Genomic DNA, 20,659 nt, shown 5'->3' with positions numbered 1-20,659 from the left:
AGTGAAGCAGCTGCAATAACCAAGGAACCACAAGAAGCATCCGGACCAAAGGCACTTTCACTCATGAACGCGGAGGATTGCTAGGGATGTGCAATGTGTGTAATCGAAAACGCATATCGTCAAGAAACAGAACTCGAATGGCAGAGACTAACTGAAAGGACTCTATCCTACTTTTGGAGGCAATCAGAGACAGGAAGAAATTTGGTGAACATACCTGATTTTTTTCTTCGTTAAAGAAAAAAAATTGCTTCGTTTGATGAGCGGGAGATTTCCGAGAGTTTGTAATTCCTGTCATACAGAAACATTGCTGACATAATAATTGGTAAAGAAGACAACTTTAAATGCCGGGAACTGACGAGAGGAGCCCATTCTGCATTTAAAACCCACACCTCGACAGGCAGAATAAAAGAAAAAAAACATCCTTCCATTTTTCATCTCTAACGACAGAAAAATACTTCAGTTTATGACATCATTGAACTAGGTGGCTGTAAGTTTGTGTTTTCTCTTCACTTACATCGACATTACTAAAAGTAATGACTAGTGAGACCATGATTACAGTCAGAATAATTCTCATGGGAGTCTGGATGATGGAACTCGGGGTTGTGGATGGCCTGCTGCTGAGTTCCGCAGATCGCGGACTGCTCTTCACCCTGGGCGCGAAAGTGAGGTCCCAAGAGGCGCCTCGCGCTAGAAGGGAAGTGACGTCATGGTCAGAAAGGCGGAAGAACCTGCGGATAGCCTGGCTGGCCCCGGCGCACGCGGACAAGTTCAGTGCCAGGTCAAGCGTCATGGCCCTCAAGTTTGCGCTCCACGATGCGCAGTCGCGCTTTCTGCAGAACCACACCATCAGGTGAGTCACGCGCGGCTTCTGACGTCATTTCTCGTGACAGGGGACAGGTAGGTTATCTCTCTCTCTAGCTCCCTTCCACATCCTTCCTCTATTCCAGAGCAGTTCGCAAATTTCCTAATATGTCAAGAGCTGCAGTTTCCAGCGGTACATTTCTTTTCGTCAGACACATGTTGAGACGCCATGACGATAACTTGGATGGTTCAAACACCTTACGCATAGACAGTCGGGGTTGTGGGTTCAAATCTTGCTTCCAGAAGATGTTTTCTCCCCCTAACCCCACCTCTCTCGTGCTATGTAACCTCAGTGCTGACTCAGCGTAACAACAATGATATAACCGACATATTTCTAAATATATACTTCACACTTATACAGCGTGAAAAGCACTAGTCTTTGATGGGCGGTTGTAAACAACCTTATTAGAGTAGCAGACAATGTGTGAATTTTATTTGTGAATAACTTTCAATATATTTCATGAAAGCTTTCTTGAAGTGTCCATGGTACAGTTCTTGTTGCAGTTCTAAGAATTGCTATCAATGAGTCAGCAACATTCTAATGACACAACAAAAGCAAACGAAGAAATAAGAACAAACTGCATCTAATCAGGGACCCACATGCATTTCGGAGTATTCGCTGAGACAAATAAAATTGATAGAAGGGTTGCTGTAAATAGAAGACTGGAAACTTCAAGTTCAATCAGTTCACTGATGCTCTTTGTTTACACACAGTCTAATTTATTTGTTTTAGTGTTTTTCCTCTACTCGCACACAGAAGCTTCAGAAACTGGTTTGTTGCAATAAAAAACAGAATTGAGGCTGACATCCTTGATGTTATTTCGAAATGTACGACAATCCCGAAAAAGGAAGGGTTTTATTTCCTACAAAATAAATACCTTATAGAGGTACACTTAATGAACTTGTGTACTTTTAGTGAAGATTGTTTGGCACTAGGTACGTACGCGCGCGGACTCATATATATATATACACACACACAAACACTCTCTCACACACAAAGCATGCACACACACAAACACACTCTCTATCACACACTCACTCACACTATATATATTATATATATTTACACACACTCTCACAAACAAACACACTCTCTCACACACATAAATACACTCTCTCACACACACAAAGACGCACAACTACACACACAGACACAAACTCACACACATTCACACAAACTCTCCCTTACACACACGCTATCTCTCTCTCACTCACACACTCACGCATACGTTCTTTCTTTGTCATTTTAGTCTCTTACTCTTTCTTTATTTTTTATACATACACAAATTATTTTCTCTCAAAACACACTGTTCCACCACTAGTAACAGCAGAGAGAGAGAGAAGGGAGGAGAGAAGGAGAGAGGAAGGAAATGGAGGAAAATGGGAGGATGACATTCACAAGCCATGCGCACACATACCGGAAATACCATGACAAACCTCAGTTTGTCCAAAATTTGTTGTGTGACTGACATGGCGAGTGTGGAGCAGAATAACGGCTTCCATGCCGCGGGGTCCATTATTATCTGAACATATATCACCTGTGTGTTATGTGGCCAGGTGTGCCAACATTTCACTTTCTCTGAAGAGCGGCCTTCTCAGGTACACACACATCAAGTGGCTTAAATGACACTTTTCTTGCATACAATTAGCAAATGTGAACAAAGCTTACTTGAGAAGCACATTGCTTAACAGCCAGGAATTAAAACAGTAACGTAATTTTTTTTTAATTTAAAAATCTTATCTTGGAGACAGACTAGTGATGGGGGCTACAAAAGATTTAGATAAGTTGCTAAGAGTATCAGTCAATTAGACTGATGCAAATTTAAGCTGTTTATAAGAAAAACAGAAACTGTTTACACATGAACCACAAGCTATTTACATCACAAACTTAAGTATATCCCGAAAAAAAATTCTAATTTTAATAAATGTTCGGATAATGTTTCTTGAAGTCTGATGGAATTACTCTATTTCTTTCGTTAGATACATCGATCGAATATCGAAATCACCATCTTTTTTTAAAAAAAATCTTTCTCATTAACATGCTTACTAATCACCCATGCGACTTGACAGAAAAGAAATACTCTGTCTTCCCTTGCGGGGAGTTTGCCATATATTTTCCCCTAGGGATGGTCTTAAAAAAATAAGAAAAAATAGAAGCCAGAGGCCGTCATCTGGGATAAAGAATTCCGCCTCAGGAAAAAACTAAACAAATGTCATAAAATATCCAGGATGTAATTAGTAAATAAGAGGTGGTTATAGCTTTTAAAAGAGTTTTCTTTCTGCAAAGTCAACATTACAGGGAGGGACTTTATCGCCGTATATTATTATACAGAATGCAGCGGGCTTTATTAAACATCGGAGACTTTTACTACTTCAAGATATTAAAAAAATTTGCTTACAGACGTGGCAATGTCATATCACATTATGGTTGTCACAATAAATAACAATTCAATAGAAGAGATAGGTAGAAATGAAATAAATTCATGATTGTGTGATCTTCTAACGCCCCTGATTACCCCTGGGAAATTCTATGATAATGAAGAAAAATATTTGCATAGTTCTTCATTTGTCTGAAAGACATAAAAAGACAAAAGTTTCAAGAGATAACTCAATAATCTTATAATCGTATTGTCAATGTGTCGCTTGTGTGCCGATACATATCTATACTGCAGTGCTTGTAACTGACGATACGTGAGTGAGTGAGATGAGTTTTACAGAAAATGCTGAAATATTTTGATATGATAACGAGAAGATAAAATATACACCTCGTCGATAAGATTAGTTATTGTGAAGTGGAACACAATTAGGAGCGTTGTGTCCTAGGTGTCCACCGATACAGCCTACGATACATCTCCTTTGTTCGACATGGTGTATCGGTTCTTGTCGTATCGTTAAGCTTCGTTGGCGACGTGTTGCTTTTTGAATTCCTCTGCGTGAGATGTGTCAGCCAGAAGCTTGTTGTCTTGACACCTGCAACAAGTCACGTGACACTCCTTACACTGCTTCCTAGTGTCATGCTTAGACGGTTGTGGCGGCAGGGGGACACAATCTTCAGATGTTTATGTGTACGCTTCCGTGAAAGGAATATAAATACAAAGAAACACATCTTTAATTGCAGACATATATTGTTTTCAGTTCATCATAATTCAGAATAATATCTTAGCTTCCGATGAGGGCTTGCAAAAAGTTTGTCAGTGGCACAGATGCGGGTAATCTCACCTCAAGGGTCTGCTTTTCGATATAGCCATTCACACAATTTGGTCATCTTCTCATGGCATTTGAAACAATTGTATTTGCATAACTGTCCTTACCCTTACTTTTAAAAATCTATTGTTTTTTGGGGTTTCAAGTGAAAACGCATTTAAACAAAGAAACAAAAAGCACAAAGTCATTTAAATAAATAAACAATGAGTCTTGTCTCTTACTCCTCTGCTAAGCAATTTATTTACCACTTGCCATCTGAGGCTTCTTTTAAGACATATCTCCCCTTGTTGCTTGTCTGTTATCTTGAATACAGGATGCACGAATACGTAGACAAATATTTAAATGCTCATTAGAAACTGCACCGAAACTAGCTGATAAAGAAGAACAATATTTTGCAGATGACTACGATATTAGTGATCCAATCTGATTTTTTAAAATTAACCACTCAGTGATGATGATGATGATGATGATGATGAGGAGGATTTTAGACATAACTAATAAATTTCCCTTTAACACATGATATTAGTAAATTTGCTATCATAAATAATAATAAAGAAATAAAGTAGCCATTATACATACTAAATAATACCTAAATCCACGACAATACAGTAAACTGTGGCTGTTAAGAAATGTATATAGACTTTTGCATACACACAAACATAACACACACCCAAAGAACATTCAAGTCGCCAGGGAGGGGGACATGTCGCTGACACACAGAAATGCCTTGGTGACAGCATGATGCTCGTGCTCTGCCCGTGTACGACTGTCAGTGTGTCTACATGGGCCGAGACAAAGCGTTCCTGTACTGACGTATGTCTCGTGGCGATGTTCCGAGTTAGGAATGATGGATTGTCTTGTCACACATCCTCAGCTCCTGCCGCCGCCACCGCCACCACGGCTGTCGACAACAGGAGCTGTGCACTCAGTCTGTGCTTCCCTTACGAGCCGCGTGTGTGTGTGTCGTTGGTGAATACAGCCATCATCCCCCCAACCACCAGGAGGTTGTATAATTTACAGCGATCTGATATTTCTCGGAACTTCAGGAAAGGAACCTCAATGTGAGCTTTGGTCTTTTTTTTTCCTTTCTCTGAACTCGGGAAAACCAGAATTACAAAAGAATAAGCCAAGAAACCTCCCCCACCAAACTTAAATGAAAAACTTTCATCTATAAATAACGACAGTGGAGGACATTTAAAATCAAGTTTTACAGGATCTGAAAAAAAAAAGAATTGTAAGGGGGTGATGTGCGGCCTGGACACCGGACGCAGAATCTTGTGAAGATTTGTGGAGAAGTCGTGGTCGCCATCTTGACCCTGCACCATTGGAAATGGTGGCAGTAATATCACCTGTCTCAGCCGTGGTTTTCTCGTCTGTACTTCTGTCGTCTTGTGCCGCCACTGTCATCACCAGGAAAGAGTTCCGAATCGCGTGGCTGGCGCCGAAGGAGATGCACGGTGGCTTCAGCGCCGGCACGAGCGTCAGCGCCCTCAAGCTGGCCTTGCGCGCCATCGAGGCCCAGCATCTGAGGGGCAGTAAGCTGCGGTAAGTCCTGCCTTGTCTTAGTGGACCACACTCCCCTTTCCACAACTTTACTTTCAAATGCAGGACATATATATAAAAACGCGGTTTTTGGAAAGAAAGAAAAGAGAGAGAGAGAGAGAGAAAGAAAGAAAGGAAGAAAATTTTCTGTTCTTGTCTACAATACTATTATTAATAGTAGTTAAGGACAAACTTTTCATTAATATCATCCCCTGGTTTCGAACTAGACTGGGATAAATAGAGACTGCGCTACTCATCCTCCACTCCTTACATTGCTGACACATTCAGTCCATTCGACGGTTGAATGAACACGCCAGAAATGCTGGGTTACCAATCTCTATTATGTTGTTAGAGTGTAGAATAAACATTTATAAATTATTTGTAGCCACGAGTTAGTTGCATAGATAAGAAAGAAGAGTGGCAAATTAAAATTAAAGTTTATGAGTGAAATGGGGGGATGGAGATGAAATTGTCAGAGAAGGTCCGAAAAGGAGGAGACCATCAGGTAGTTGAGGTATTCTTGACGTAGGTGGTTTTTAAAGTTTTAAATACTAGTGATATCCTCGATGATCCATAACATTCATAAAGCGGATGATATGTCGAGTTTTCTAGTCTGTAATGATTAATACAAATTTTAAAAAGACTTGAGAAAGCCTAGCTTCTTGTCTTGTCTTCCCCCTTGTCTTTCTCCATCATCTCTCTCTCTCATAGCAACCCATCTCCCATCTCATGTTACGATGTTGGTTTAAGTATGGTCAGAGTAGTATACATATGACAAACTTTCTTCTACGTAGTGTTGTTTCATATGGAGCCACAACTAACAACTTCAAACGGAGAAAGTAATAATCAAAAACAGACATGTTCTAGTTTAATGTACTTCAAGCATCACTCACACACTCACACACTCACACACTCACACACACTTATGCATGAGAACATGCACGAACACACGCGAATCTACATGTGCTCACTGACACAGAAATCCTCGGGTGTATAATTAGTCTGTCGGAGGGACTTAATAACGATGAGCAAACATCGTATTGCCGTCGACTCACCTGTTTGTCCAGCTGACTGATTGTGGACTATTCTGCTAATAACTAGGTCTCCATGCTGGAGGCACATTTCTCACTGAGTGATCGCCGGAAACGGTTTTTCTTCGATTACTTCTCTCATGGCCACAAGAGACAATGAATCGCTATCAGGTTTTCATACCTCATTAACCGACCTTTTTGCCGGAAAGAACTGTTTGGCCTTTCTGCCCTGGTGAATGTCTTGTTTTCGTATAGCAAATTATTTCAAGTCTTCAAATCAAAGTCACAAGTCGCAACAAATATAGATGTCAGGTCTTATCATTATAGTGACTTGTAGGTCTTTATTTTGTTATGTTTGGTCTACGTTAAGTTTCGTGAGATTACACTTCACAAGCTGTGTCATTTTATTGTAATGCATTTTTTAAAATATGCTGAACTGTTTAAAAAATCCCTCGTTTTTATTATTTGGGTAATACCATTTTTTGTAATATAATATTTTTGAAACGAATTATTTTATGCAACCTTCTGGAGTTTTGGAATGCTTGCCACGCGACCAATAACGGTTGAGTGACTTTGATGAAGAATTTTAAAGTTCACGAGATTAAGACTTTTTCAATGCCTTTACACTTGGACATACTTAGAAGAAGGAAAGAAAAAGATGAAAATGATGAGGAGGATCTCAATTTCCTGTATATTTGCGCAAACTCGAAAAAACAATTTATCATTTGCTTGTCATCTGTGTGTGTCCAGTGTCAAGTGGTACGACTCTAAGTGCGAGCCCAAGGCCGCCATCACAGCCGCCGTCGACGCTCGGAGCGACTTTGACCCCGACCTCTTCCTCGGCCCGCCATGTTCGCCAGGTACAACTGTCCTGCCTTTGTTGATAGACCAAAAGGTCACTACTTACACCAACTGATGTGAACTGTGTTTAGTTCACATCTATTTATAACATTTTATGTAATACATTTATTACTCATTTTTCTATTGGTTTCTGCGTTCAGTGAAAAGCTAATGACTGTCAGCAGAGATCAATGACTAACGGTCCTGTCAAGTTTATTGACGCATTGTCTTTTCCGAATACGTGATACAGAGACATTTACTTTGGTTGAAAGTAGATTTTTTTTATTTTAAAAAAGTAGAAACCATGAAAGTTAGATGAACATAATTATGGTACAGAAGGTATAAAGGTATGACAGGTCGAATCTTGGTTTCCGAAATCGAAAAATAGTTCTGATTACTCACACAGTGTTCCACGTGATACATATTCTGCCAGAAAAATAGTTCTGATTACTCACACAGTGTTCCACGTGATACATATTCTGCCAGAAAAATAGTTCTGATTACTCACACAGTGTTCCACGTGATACATATTCTGCCAGAAAAATAGTTCTGATTACTCACACAGTGTTCCACGTGATACATATTCTGCCAGAAAAATAGTTCTGATTACTCACACAGTGTTCCACGTGATACATATTCTGCCATTGCCATTGCCATTGTGTTTCTTTTCTTAGGAATGAGCGGGGTGGCAATGCTGGCGTCACACTGGAACATTCCAGTCTTTGGGTGGGTGTCCAACGACCATGAGCTGAAGTACAGACACATCTACTCAACCCTCGTCAGAGTTCTGGGACCTCTAAATCAGTTTTGTGAGTAATATACCCAAAATTAAACAAAGCAACAATAACTTGCAGTCATGACACACATACACACATAAGCTTTAGATTAAAAAAATAAGAGAATCTGATTTTAGAGGTTTTGGAATGACAAAGACAAAGATGCTATACATTGGAGATTGCCGATGATATTGAAACAAAGAGTTTGGAACGTCTGCTGATAGAGAAGGGTTCGCGAAATGGCAAAGAGGGTTTAATGAGAGATGGGATGTTCTCTTCACAGCCAAGACCATGATGTATGTCAAGATTCTGTTTCGCTGGGACCGCTTTGCGATGATCTTCGACGAAGACAGCACGTACCGCACCGTGCACAGCGCCATCGTCGCCTACCTGCGCGAGCGCAACAACACCATCACGTCCGCCCACGGCGTCAACATCGACAAGTCGGACAGCGAGGTGCAGGACATCTTCATGCAAGTGCGCAAGTATGCACGAGGTGAGCTGCCGCACAGAGAGTATTGTAATTTCTTTTTATTTTATAATGATGCTCTTGATTTGCTGATTTATTTCTCCGTGATGATCATTGTAAGTGTTGGTGTTAATGTATGTTTTAGTGATAATTCTGTCCGTGCCGTGGCTGTCCATGAGGAAATACATGTTGGTGGCACATCAACTCAACATGACCTCCGGAGACTTCGCCTTCATCTGCATCAACAGTGACGTAAGCGCTATTTTTAACCTGTACAACAAGTGTGTGTTTCTGTTAATTCATCGCTGTATAATCGGTGCTTTGGCATCTGATGTGTTACCTGTGTACATGTTGTTGTTCTCCAACAGGTGTACACGCGGAAAGAACTACAGGAGGATGTACTGTCAGACAAGGTGTGGCACAGAAATGACACATTTGATGACGATGCACGTGCAGCGTTTGAATCTGTCATCTACGTGATGATGGCGCCGGCGGAAGAGGAAGTGTACAATAAGTTTGAGACCTTAGTGTCTCGGGCAGAGGATCTGAACTACTCTCGCTGGGAACTTCCGACAGGAAATAACGTGAGTTCACATTTATCCTGACTTCGTCCCCATCTCGCCCCTCCCATACACATAGGAATAGAGAGACAGCGCACAAACAGGAAAAGAGAATGTAGCTCAGACAGACAGACAGACAGACAGACAGACAGACAGACAGACAGACAGACAGACAGACAGATAAACGATCATTTGTATGCATACTGATGGTGTTCACACGCTGTGGTGCCAGACCCTGGACGCCTACGCTCCGTTCCTGTACGATGCCACGCTGCTGTGGGCAATCCTGGTCAACCAAACCATGGCAGCAGACGTCGACCCCAGAAACGGTTCTTACATCTTCCAGAGGGCGCAAGCTGCCTCAACCAAAGGTAAGCAAAGGATTGCTATGCTGGAAACAGCGAAAGGTTCAAGCCAGTAAGTAGACAAACGGAGAAAAATTTCAAAGAAAAACATTATGGTAGTGTGCACAAAGTAGGTGAAATTCTTCGGCATGACTACGATGATGTGAACCATTCGGATTGGTTTGACGAGCAACTAGCATAAGCTCAGTGAAAGTCTTAATGTGAGACGAACATTTTCTTATACATAACTAAACGGAAAGTTGTGGGTTGGGTGACTTTTGACATTTCAGAACAGTTTAGTTTGACTTCTCACTCCATTCATTCTTTAATTCGGTAAAAGCAATGAAACAGATGACCATGGAAGAAATAAAGTTAAAGTGATTAACCCTGGCTTATAAAACGAGTAGTTTTATATTTTAGCTATACATACCAATGGCAACACAGGGTCTGTTTATTAGTTTGACAGGATACATGTGTTTGTTTGTTTGCCTTTTTGCAGGCGTGACCGGCTTGCTGGCGCTGGACATGGACTGTGATCGGTTGTTTAACATGTGGCTGCTGGACATGCAAGCAGACGGTCGATTCAAGGAGTTTGTCAAGATCGACAACACCGTTGACGGCGGCTACATGGCGCGGGTGAGCATCACTTGGTGTACACCCATACACTGTTTCCTCTTTAAGAGCGTTTGTCCAGAGTTATTTTATTACTTAACGATTGTAAATTCAAATGAGGTAGATAGAAAGTTAGACGCAAAAACAATAGAAAATAAATGGAAGCTGCTAAACGAAAATCAACATCCAATTACCAATTACCATAATTACCAATCCATACAAGTTTGGCAAACACCAATGTATAAAAATATGCAAAAAGTAATAACGACATAAAGTTAAAAGATGGAATAATATGTAAGTTGAAATGCTAAACTAAAAACGAGAAATGACTTTACAAGCGTGTATGGAAAGAAAGTCAAGGGTGAGGGTTATCCTCGATTTGGGAGCAGACATGATGTAAAAGACCTATGTAATCTAGACCTTCAGGTACCACTGTCCTGAAATCTGTGGTCAATGGTAGTTTGATAGGAGATATTAAAACAACAGCAAAAGTCTCAGCTTCGGGTCGCAGAAATTTGGAATCGTGGTTGGCGGCAAGTCTTCAAGCAGAGGCTGTGGAGGTCCCGTTAACTTTATCGTTCCGTTGGTAGGTGACGAACATCCGGTGGCCTGATGGTCGAGAAGGAGATAGTCAAGCGCCTCCAGACACCCCTGACTGTGGATTTGAGGGGGAGCTGTGCAAGAAAGGTAACCAAGCATCACTGTTGATACTGCTCTTCCTGCAGGCATGATGAAGCTTTCCGACCACTCACTGTAGTCTGTCTCTGTTTTGATAATACGATACCCATGTGTGAGAAATGTACGTCTGTGTCTTGTTATCAGTTTTTCTCAGTTCCTCATTTCTTCCTCTTTCTCCCCAATCTTTATCTTTCTATGTGTATTTATTTGTGTGTGTGTGGTGGGGGAGGGACACGGCTTTCTAATACAGTAAAAGTCTCAAACTGAAGAGAAGCGGCTTTTTGTGCTTTGATCTTTTTATTGGAGTATCTATTACTACCCATGATTGACTAACATTCTCTAAATCCTCCATTGTTAATCCATAGTGTTGACATCGCAGTGATTTCTTCTCATTACAGTGATTGGAAGTCTGCGCAATTCAAACGTTTCTTGATGACAAATAATAAATCATCTCTTTTCTCGGGCTTCTTAATGAAGCGCAGGCCGGACATTCCATAAACTGGTTGTTTGTACATTTAAGTTTACTTTTGAGTCTACGGTCACTTGGTGCAAGTCCCTCTTCTGACTAACATGCAAAAATGTGTTTGTGCTCACATTTTGTTTGTTTGTTTACTAATAAACATTCTGGCATGTTGAACAGCGGTGTAGGTGTAGTTGTATCTATATGTGTGTCTGTCAGTTCGGAGATATTGTACGTGTGCTCTCTGTCTCTGTCGATGGAGGGAAACTCACATTGATCACTTAACACATTATAATCAATCGTTCCAGTTGACCCCAGTGTTGGCATGCCTCATTTCATGACTAGTAAAGATGCTGATACCTATGTGGAGAAGATCAACATCGAATAAACGCATTGGTCCCCAATATTTGCAAAGGGAAATCCTATTTAAAGGAACCATGTTATAACATTTTTAAAGTAAATATTTGCACTATATTAAAAAAAAACTTTGCTACTACTTAAAAAACTTTGTGGAAATCTGAAATATGATAATCAAACTGTATCAGTAGTAATAGTAGTATTGAGCGCTCATATCTCGCAGCATCACAATCAAATCAGGTCGGGCTCTCTGCGATGACCAAATATAATGAAGAAAGGACACTAAAACAACAGAAAGCAATAACATAATGACACTAAACACATTTACCCACTTAGCCACAGATGAAAGAAGACCACGGTAGTGAACGTTAGAGTGAGACATTAAATATGAAAAGTTGTGTATAACAATGTAGAACTGTATTGTGCTGATGGGTAATGGTAACACACCGAGTACAAAATATCAAATGTAATATTTTAGTCGTAATAAAAAAATATATAATGTGATTAAGAAAAAGGCGTATGAAATTATTTTAAGGTAAAAAACAGGAGCGAATATTGAAAGAGAAACAATTTTGATATATTTCCTGTTTAGAGATAGACCGTTCTAAACATGAATTTTTCTTTCCAAGTTGTGTTGTTAGAGGGATAGATAGAAGGCCTTTTTTGTCTCTTCTGTTTTCTCTTCTTTCTTTACTCAATAACTCCTCAGTCGTTTCTGTCTCCTTCACACCTGACACCGTCGACTTTCTTAACAACAGCGTTCACACACAAGACATGACATGTTTTTTTAATATAAATATTTCAACTTGACCAACTCGTGGCTGCAAGAGTGAAGCTTGTCTCTCTTTCAGAACCGGTGGAAAAGCCAGCAGACGAATCGTACACGGACTCCATCATCGGCGCTGCTGCAGGATCCTCCGTCGTGCTGGCAATCGCAATCGCTGTACAGGTGTTGCTCAGGTGTGCAGGTGTCCACTTGCCTCGACATCAGTAGCACTACTAACACTACTAGCACTACTAGCACTACTGCCTAAACAAGCAGTTAGGAGCGAAAAAATAAAACTAGAAAACTCGAAACTAGATGCTCTCAAAGACCGACAATGATAGAAGTAAATCTTTAAATCGCTTTTCTAAAATCCTTAGTAGCATTCAAATTAAAAATGCGAGCGATTTGAGAGACTACAGCTAGGATGAGTCAGTAGAAGCTCAGAGGCTACCCTCAGGTCTCATCGGGATGAGTTAATTATACTCTGGTTGGTTGACATTTTTACGACCGACGACAACAATTCTTTTTCCACAGCCAGTAAGCTTATATGTGTCACACATGTACTACACAGTAGTTTCAAAGGTTTGAAAGTCCTGCGAGTATTGACAGAAATGTAAAAGAGTACAAGTTACAGCAGCGATTTGTCCGCATGCAAATTATTTCCATTTTCATATTTATATATCTAACTAATAAATAATGATTTTTGAAAAAAAGGGTAATAACTAGAAACACGGAAATAATGAAAATAAAAACAAACATGTTCAGGAATAATGAATAGAACACAGTAATAATGAACTTTAGAAACAAAATAATAATAAACATTAAAACAGAAATAATAAATATTAGAAACACAGGAATAATGAACATCAGAAACATAAAAATGAGCATTGGAAACAAGAATAATTAGTAATATGTAACAGAAAGACGTGTGTAGGTGCGGAGAGAGAGAAAGAAAAAGAGATATTCAAAAGAAAGAAAATATTTAGAAAGAAAGAAAGAACAGTGCTTGTGAATGCAGTTGTGTTATTGCATGCACTAGTAAACGGATTTCTTATCATCGGACGTTTTCAGACGATGTCGGCGACGAAAGAAAATGAAAAGTCTAATCTGGCAAGTGAAGTTTGAAGAAATCGACTTTGTCACAGCCTTTCTGTGTGGAAGTGTGAGGGTGAGTAGCACACCCTGAACAACTTCTTTCTTGTTAGACTATCCTTTGTCATGAAGATATCTAACTGTATGACAGTATGCTCTATAATATCATCGCAGATAATCGTTGCACTACATCCACGCATGCTCTCTAGTCCTCCTTCAGCTTGTGTTTGTGAAGCTGCTCAAAAGATCTGTAAGTATGTGAAATATTATTTCCTTGAAGATGCTGCTGTCCAGGTGCAACATTTCTTTCTGTTGTCGACAGTCCAGCTTTCGGAACCTGGGTCGCAGAAAACAGACGGGGTCAAAGAAACTACAGAAATCCAACAGTGATATCAACCTGACAGGCTCCAGTGACTCACCTCGCTCTCACCACCTGCTGGAAGGTGGCGCCACCATGTTCGGGTCCGTGGCATACCTTAGAGGTGAGAAGAAAAATCTCGGTCTTTGTTCGCTCATACTGAATGTTGAGTTCTGTCTTGGGCCTTGTAGAAAAAAAAGCTGTTGTGTCCAATTCTTTTTAGCCTTATCTTTAAATATTCAGCCGATGATCTACTCTGTGATATTATTATTTTTATAATTTGAATAGTGTTTCATATTTTATTGTAGATTAGGTACTTTATGGTGACTTTTAGTCTTTTTTTCCCAGCCTGGCTTTCAGTTTATTTTCAAATATCTTAAAGGCTCGAGACTTGATTTTTGTCACCAGGAAGTTTGGTGTCTGTGAAAAGAATGAACAGATCAAGCGTAGGATTGACAAAGGACATGTTGGAGCAGTTTAACAGGGTGAGCAAAGGAAAAAAACCAACCAAATCCAAACAAATAAATAACAAAAACAGGGTTCGTGTAAGGGTTCCTTTCCTAGCAGTCATCCTGTACCAATACTCAAAGTTATTAAGGTGCCACGAAAGACTTTTATTAAAGAAAGAAATATCGGCAGTGAGAGGAAGGAAAGAAGAAATGAAGGTGTACAGCTTCTCGCCTCGGACTTATCTTCTGTAGAGCACTCTGCATTCAGACATTCTAATTTGAACATCTTCTCGGCAATGGGAAAAAAATCTGTGCTTTGTACAGATACAGAAATCAGACAAGGAAACAACAACAATGCAACATGAAACATAACATAAATATAGAGTCTACAGACCTATTTATGTTTAAATATTGTATAATTTATTGTCTTAATTGTTGTCACTCGCAGCTAATGGAACTCAAGCACCAGAATGTCACAGCCTTCGTTGGCGCTTGTGTAGACCCCAGTCGAATTTTGTTGCTGTGGGAATACTGTGCTAAAGGAAGCCTGCAGGTAAGAGAAGAGTGATTTTCAACTAAATTTTCATATATTCCTATATAAATTCACGTTTCAGGTAGTCTTACCTTAGCGTTTGTCTACTTTCGAATATGATGAGTTTACAATAAAACACATTGTATTAACAGCAAAACAAGATTAGAAGTATATATCTCTCAATTTGTCGATCAGTTAAATATTTGTTAAAGATTTGTTTCTTTCACAGGATGTTATCTGGAATACCAACATCAAACTGGACCAGTTATTCAAATTTGCTTTGTGTCAAGATGTTGCAAAGGTAAGCGATTTCTTTTTTCCTGAAATTGTCAGTCGCCCTCACGAGAAAATGAGTAAATTCCATTTTTATTTCAAACACTTTACTATTTCGAAATTCACACTTTCATTAAAGATATTGTTGATTCACATGACAACAGAACAAGAAAACAAGCAAAAGACAGACCTTTGATGCAGTCTTGAAAAACCCCGTTGACACAGAAGATACCCTTTGACCTTTATCTACAAACCTCTAGAGATAAACAGTAGCTAATATTTAACAATGTCCAGTCGCTGTTTTTATTTAGATATCCAATAAATGTTGAAGCGATTATGACTGTCTACTCCTTTACAAATCACTAATGACCATTCATTGTGCAGGGGCTGGAGTATTTACACAAAACACACATCAATTACCATGGCAACCTCAAGTCCTCGAACTGCGTTGTGGACAGCCGCTGGACATGTAAGCTGACAGACTTCGGTCTGCCCAAACTTCGTGCCTACGACAAGGGCTCTGTATCTGCTGAGGATAACTGGGACAGTAAGTATGGTCTTGTGGAGTAAATATAGTAAATTGACTCTACTAGACAATTGTTCCCCTTCCACGCCTGTCTTATAAATTAGTGGGTGGGCAGGAGGTTGGGTGGTGCTTGTTTTGTTTGGTTATTGCACGTTGCTATGGAGCGTGATTATTTTTTTTTGTTTTCGACATTCTAAGATGACAGGTGAAAAATCTCCTCCACACAGACAGTTGGGATACGCCTCGAGAAAACTTGGGAAACGCCATGCTTTGAGACAGTAGCTATGTGTGTGCGTGAGTGGGTGAGTGAGAGAAAAAATGAAGAAAGTAGATGCTGACATTTGATCTCTTTTGATATGTTTCCCGCCTACATTACTGTAAAAATAATTAAAATTTGAAACCAACCCACCCGTTCTCCTGGTCTGTAGCTGCTGTGTATTGCGTGTTACAGAGGAGCTTTGGACTGCACCCGAGGTCCTGAAGGGTGAGACCGGGGTGGACTTACAAAAAGCTGACATCTATGCCTTGGGCATCATTTTGAAGGAGGTTTTTACACGATCCGGGCCGTACTCAGATTATTCATTCATGTCTTCTGCAGGTGGGTAGTGTGATATACCTGGCGGTGAAGATGTTAAGTGTTGCACGTGCATGTCGTGAACAGGTGTGTAAGGGACATCGAGTGACAGCAGGATACAAAAACTGAAGACAAGGCGCTGACAAATGATTTCTTTCCTAAAGAAAATTTGGAAATTATTTGTACATTTCGAGCATGTCTTTAAGGGATGGAAAAATCATTCCAAAATACTAAACATTTTAAAATTTTATCCTTTTGATGATAGCTTTGGTAAGATATCGCGACTGAAGAATGAAAAAACTGAAGAATGTTTTAATGCCAGTGTTACGAATGGATTATGGATCAATTAATTAATCAATCAATCACTCCAAGTTCCTCAGTGCTGAAAAGCCTTTCTTTGATTTTCATCACCCAAACGGATCATTTCCAGAGATCATCCAAAAGGTGAAGAACCCCAATCCCACCCCGTTTCGTCCCACCCTGGCACGTGACATCCGCCATGACTCAGAGCTGACATCTTTGATAAGCGACTGTTGGGCGGAGGATCCGGCGATGCGCCCAACACCTGCTCGGGTGCTCAAGACCCTCAACAAACTCAATCCATCCAAGTAAGTACGACAACGATTCTTTCATGTACCAGCACCTGTGCACAGTTGTTAAATCCCTCCACCAGGTAGGCGCGAGAAACGGAAAAAATGATGGATTAGGTGCAGGGTGGGAATCTTTGCTACTTTGTGGTGATGAAAAAACAAAAGAGAAAGGGGAAAATAGACCCCCATGACAGAGTAAATAAACTGCCTGAACATTTTTATGACAAAATTAGCTTGTCACCATAAATCATCCCATTTTTGTTTTTGTCGCAGACACATGACAGTTATCGACAACATGGTAGCCATGCTGGAGAAATATGCCAACCATTTGGAGGAACTGGTGGCAGAGCGGACCTCCGAGCTGGATGCCGAGAAACGAAAGACAGAAAATCTCTTGTACCGCATGCTACCCCAGTGAGTGACTACCCCAGGCTATCCATTATTTTATGATCTTCTGGTCCGTTCTAGCATTTCCATTGCGAATTTAACACGATGCATGCAAAGTTTATATGTTAACATTTAATAAAGATGAGCCAAAGCCTCCATCCTCCAACCGCAGGAACAAGTTGTAATGAGCTACGATGGTGTTGCAGGTCGGTGGCAGAGGACCTCAAGAGCGGGAAGCCGGTGAAAGCAGAACTCTTTGACGAAGTCACGATTTATTTCTCGGACATCGTGGGCTTCACTAAGATCTGTGCTGACAGCACACCTATAGAGGTGGTGAATCTGCTCAACAGCCTCTACACACTTTTCGATGACATCATCACCGCCTATGATGTGTACAAGGTAGGACAGGACAGTCTGTCATTGTTTATATTAACTCTTCGTTACTTTAGAAAGCAGACTCTTGTCAGCATTTCGTTTTTCTTATTCAGCAATTGAGACATTCGACTTGCTCATACTCCTGCAGAATCTCAGAATTGTCGGTTCTTTTGACCATACACCAACTGAACATCACATTCCATGTACTGTATGACATCACGTGGTAATAATAAAAATTGGCCGAGAATATTGTTAGTGTCCAATGACACTATGTCCGATGTCCGATGTCCATACTTGTGTCTTGGTGGTCTCAGGTGGAGACGATCGGAGATGCCTACATGCTGGCCAGCGGTCTGCCCAAGCGGAACGGGGAGCGGCACATCAAAGAGATCGCAGACTGCTCCATGGACATCTTGGCTTCCATCGGCACCTTTCGTATCCCTCACCTTCCCGAACGGCAACTGATGATCAGAATAGGTAAACATTTGGGTAGTATGACCTGGCATTTTAACCAACCTTCTTGCTGTCTGTAGCTCATTACAAAAAGCTACCTATTCTGAAAAGAATTAAGTATATATTATTGAAAAGTGAAAAACGCAAGTAGGAGAAGAAAACTAAGATTTTATTAAGTTTCTAGCATTTGACACAAACATTTACTTCCATGAAAACACGCCATTCCTGATTGACACTGTTCACCCAAACTATTTTAAAACAGCATAGTAATAATAAAGCCAATGTTCATCCTGGTTTGGGAAAGATGGGGTTGCAAACAAGAGACAAGGGTTGAAGAAATGTGTTCTGTGTGTCAAATTGTGGTTCTTGTCACAGGGATCCACACTGGCGCAGTGGTAGCGGGGGTTGTAGGTCTGGCGATGCCCCGTTACTGCCTTTTTGGTGATGCTGTCAACACTGCTTCCAGAATGGAGTCGACGGGAGTAGGTAAGACTCCTCTCCTTCATCTTTGTAAAGCGAAATGTGTTGGAGACCTCACCTTTTTCGGGACCAGGTTTTTTGTGGCACCTATTTCTTATCTTGTCTCTTTTGTGTATAAAGCGATTTAAGTTCGTCTAGCGCAAGGGAAAGGCGGTAAAATTATTTTTATTGTTGTTGTTATTATTATTATTAGTAGTAGTAGTGGTTTTATTAGTTTTTTAGTTTTTTTTTTTAGTTTTAGTAGTAGTAGTTCAGAGCGTGTTTTTTTCGTCATTAGCCATGAAGATTCACCTGTCGTCTCAAGCTCGCGACAAGCTCATCAATTACCATGGTTACCACATCGTCCCGCGCGGCGAAATCAGCGTGAAGGGTAAAGGCACTTTGTCCACCTACTTCTGTTGGGGCCGCGACGACTACCACAAGCACGTGCCGGACGCCACTGACTACCATCATGGGAGCTCCGACACCAAGCTGCCAGGAGGCCAGCCATCCGTCTTTCCCAGTACAGTTGCCGTTCAGTCGGAAACGGACTCTCACGCCAAACAACGTCACGGTTTCCCTGGTGGAGGCAGCCATCCGTGCAATTCCTCCGTGGGCGAGGTCTCACAACCTGTCCGAACCAGTTCCGTGACGTCCAGTCAGGACGATGCCAGCGAACTCCAGGATGTGGATGTGAAGTTGTTGAGAAAGAACTTCGAGCCCACGTCGAGGGTTCAGTCAGAACCTTACACACACACGGACCGCGCCTGTCGGAGCTGACCAGGGACTCCGTGCAGCACATCCTGGACATGCTGCATCACAGCACAGCGGGCGAAGAGAAGCGAGTGAACAGCGCTGGGCGCACCTTGAGGACGATGCTGCAGAAGAAGCAGCTGGAGGAGGCAGAGAGAAGAATTAAGGATGTAAACCCACTGGAACACCTGTTCGTGAACCCTAAGGCAGAGGTAGGAAACTACATTATTAGTAGATTTATATGGTGTTCAGGGGAATTTATGATCCAAAGTATAGTGTCAGAAACATACTGGAATAAATGATTGCGGGATTTAGTTGAGGTAATCATTCCCAATGTCAGATCCTCTTAAGGTTTTGTAGGCTAATCACCGCCAAAATTTCCTTTGTTCGAAACTTCTGTTATGTACCAGTAATTTTGTTTGTTACAGTTACTGATTTCAGCTTTTAACATTAACAGCATCAAAAGCGCATCCTTTTGTTATCAATCCTTCACTCTTTCTCTTTCCTTTCTTTTCCATTAAGAATGGATGTGTTGCTGATATACGATTATTCTGCGTGGCTTGTTTATTATATCTAACCTGGTCAGTGTTGTCTCGTACAGAACAACACTGTCAACATCGGTGCCCGCAACGAGTCGACCGTCTCGATGCTGGAGATGACAGCCAACATCCTTGAACCCGATCACGGAGGGCATGAGGCGTCTGGAGCGTGACCTCAAGCGCTCCAACTCGGACGCCCAGGCTCGGCGTGCCAGTGTCATGGCGTACCTGCACGTGGAGCCCAAGCAGGTCAACACGAGCACCGGAACTCACCCAACAATTCCAGGCCGGCCTCACCCAAGCTGGACGTGTCTTTGCTCAAAGAGCAGATCTCTTCCCGGATGACCAGAGCCTTGGACTCGACACCTTTGTGACACACTGCTGTGTGTCAGTGACACATTGGTGGTGATGTAGTCCACAGACAGCTTGGGTTGGCAGGGTGATTAAGTTTTTTTTTTAGGGGGAGAAGTTTTAATTATGTTGTATTGATCTTAGTAATCAGGATTGTATGTCGTGATGCATCTGTGGCAAGTTGTTTGGTTAGTAAATATTGTTTGTTAGAATTTGCATTTGATGTTCAGTGTTTTACAAAATGAGATGTCACACAGTTGTTAAAATATTTTTACAAGTAGCCGTGCGACAAATTTATTTATATCACTGTACAGTAGGTCACTTGTACAGTCCAGTGTTAATGGTATTTTGCATCTCAGAACATTTTTATGAATAGTTATGAATTCATCTTCGAATAAAGTTGAAGGTTTGCATTGCAAAGTGTTGCTCGTGTATAATCGGGAAGCAC

General features: G+C 41.0%; 1 protein-coding gene across 2 annotated transcripts; it reads left to right on the top strand.

Annotated features, from left to right (window-relative positions):
* Positions 1–326: 326 nt before the first annotated feature.
* Positions 327–20,651, top strand: LOC112560561 (atrial natriuretic peptide receptor 1-like). Of its 2 annotated transcripts, none has more exons than XM_025232480.1 (24): positions 327–850; positions 7,389–7,498; positions 8,153–8,287; positions 8,538–8,750; positions 8,869–8,975; positions 9,092–9,307; positions 9,516–9,654; positions 10,127–10,263; positions 10,830–10,926; positions 12,586–12,694; positions 13,572–13,668; positions 13,915–14,074; positions 14,359–14,435; positions 14,848–14,952; positions 15,161–15,232; positions 15,589–15,751; positions 16,182–16,328; positions 16,735–16,912; positions 17,168–17,308; positions 17,488–17,680; positions 17,971–18,133; positions 18,485–18,595; positions 18,867–19,533; positions 19,923–20,651. In XM_025232480.1, the coding sequence occupies exons 1-23, from the start codon at positions 534–536 to the stop codon at positions 19,346–19,348; spliced, it is 3,669 nt and encodes a 1,222-aa protein (XP_025088265.1). In that variant the 5' UTR covers positions 327–533; the 3' UTR covers positions 19,349–19,533; positions 19,923–20,651. The 2 variants fall into 2 exon arrangements, with proteins under 2 accessions (XP_025088265.1, XP_025088267.1); XM_025232482.1 differs by lacking the exon at positions 327–850 and adding an exon at positions 4,759–5,610.
* The last annotated feature ends 8 nt before the right edge of the window (positions 20,652–20,659 follow it).

Source organism: Pomacea canaliculata, linkage group LG3 (genome assembly GCF_003073045.1).
Source record: "Pomacea canaliculata isolate SZHN2017 linkage group LG3, ASM307304v1, whole genome shotgun sequence".
NCBI lineage: Eukaryota > Metazoa > Mollusca > Gastropoda > Architaenioglossa > Ampullariidae > Pomacea > Pomacea canaliculata.
The sequence above is the reverse complement of the archived record's forward strand: the minus strand, read 5'-3'. Positions and strand labels throughout refer to the sequence as shown.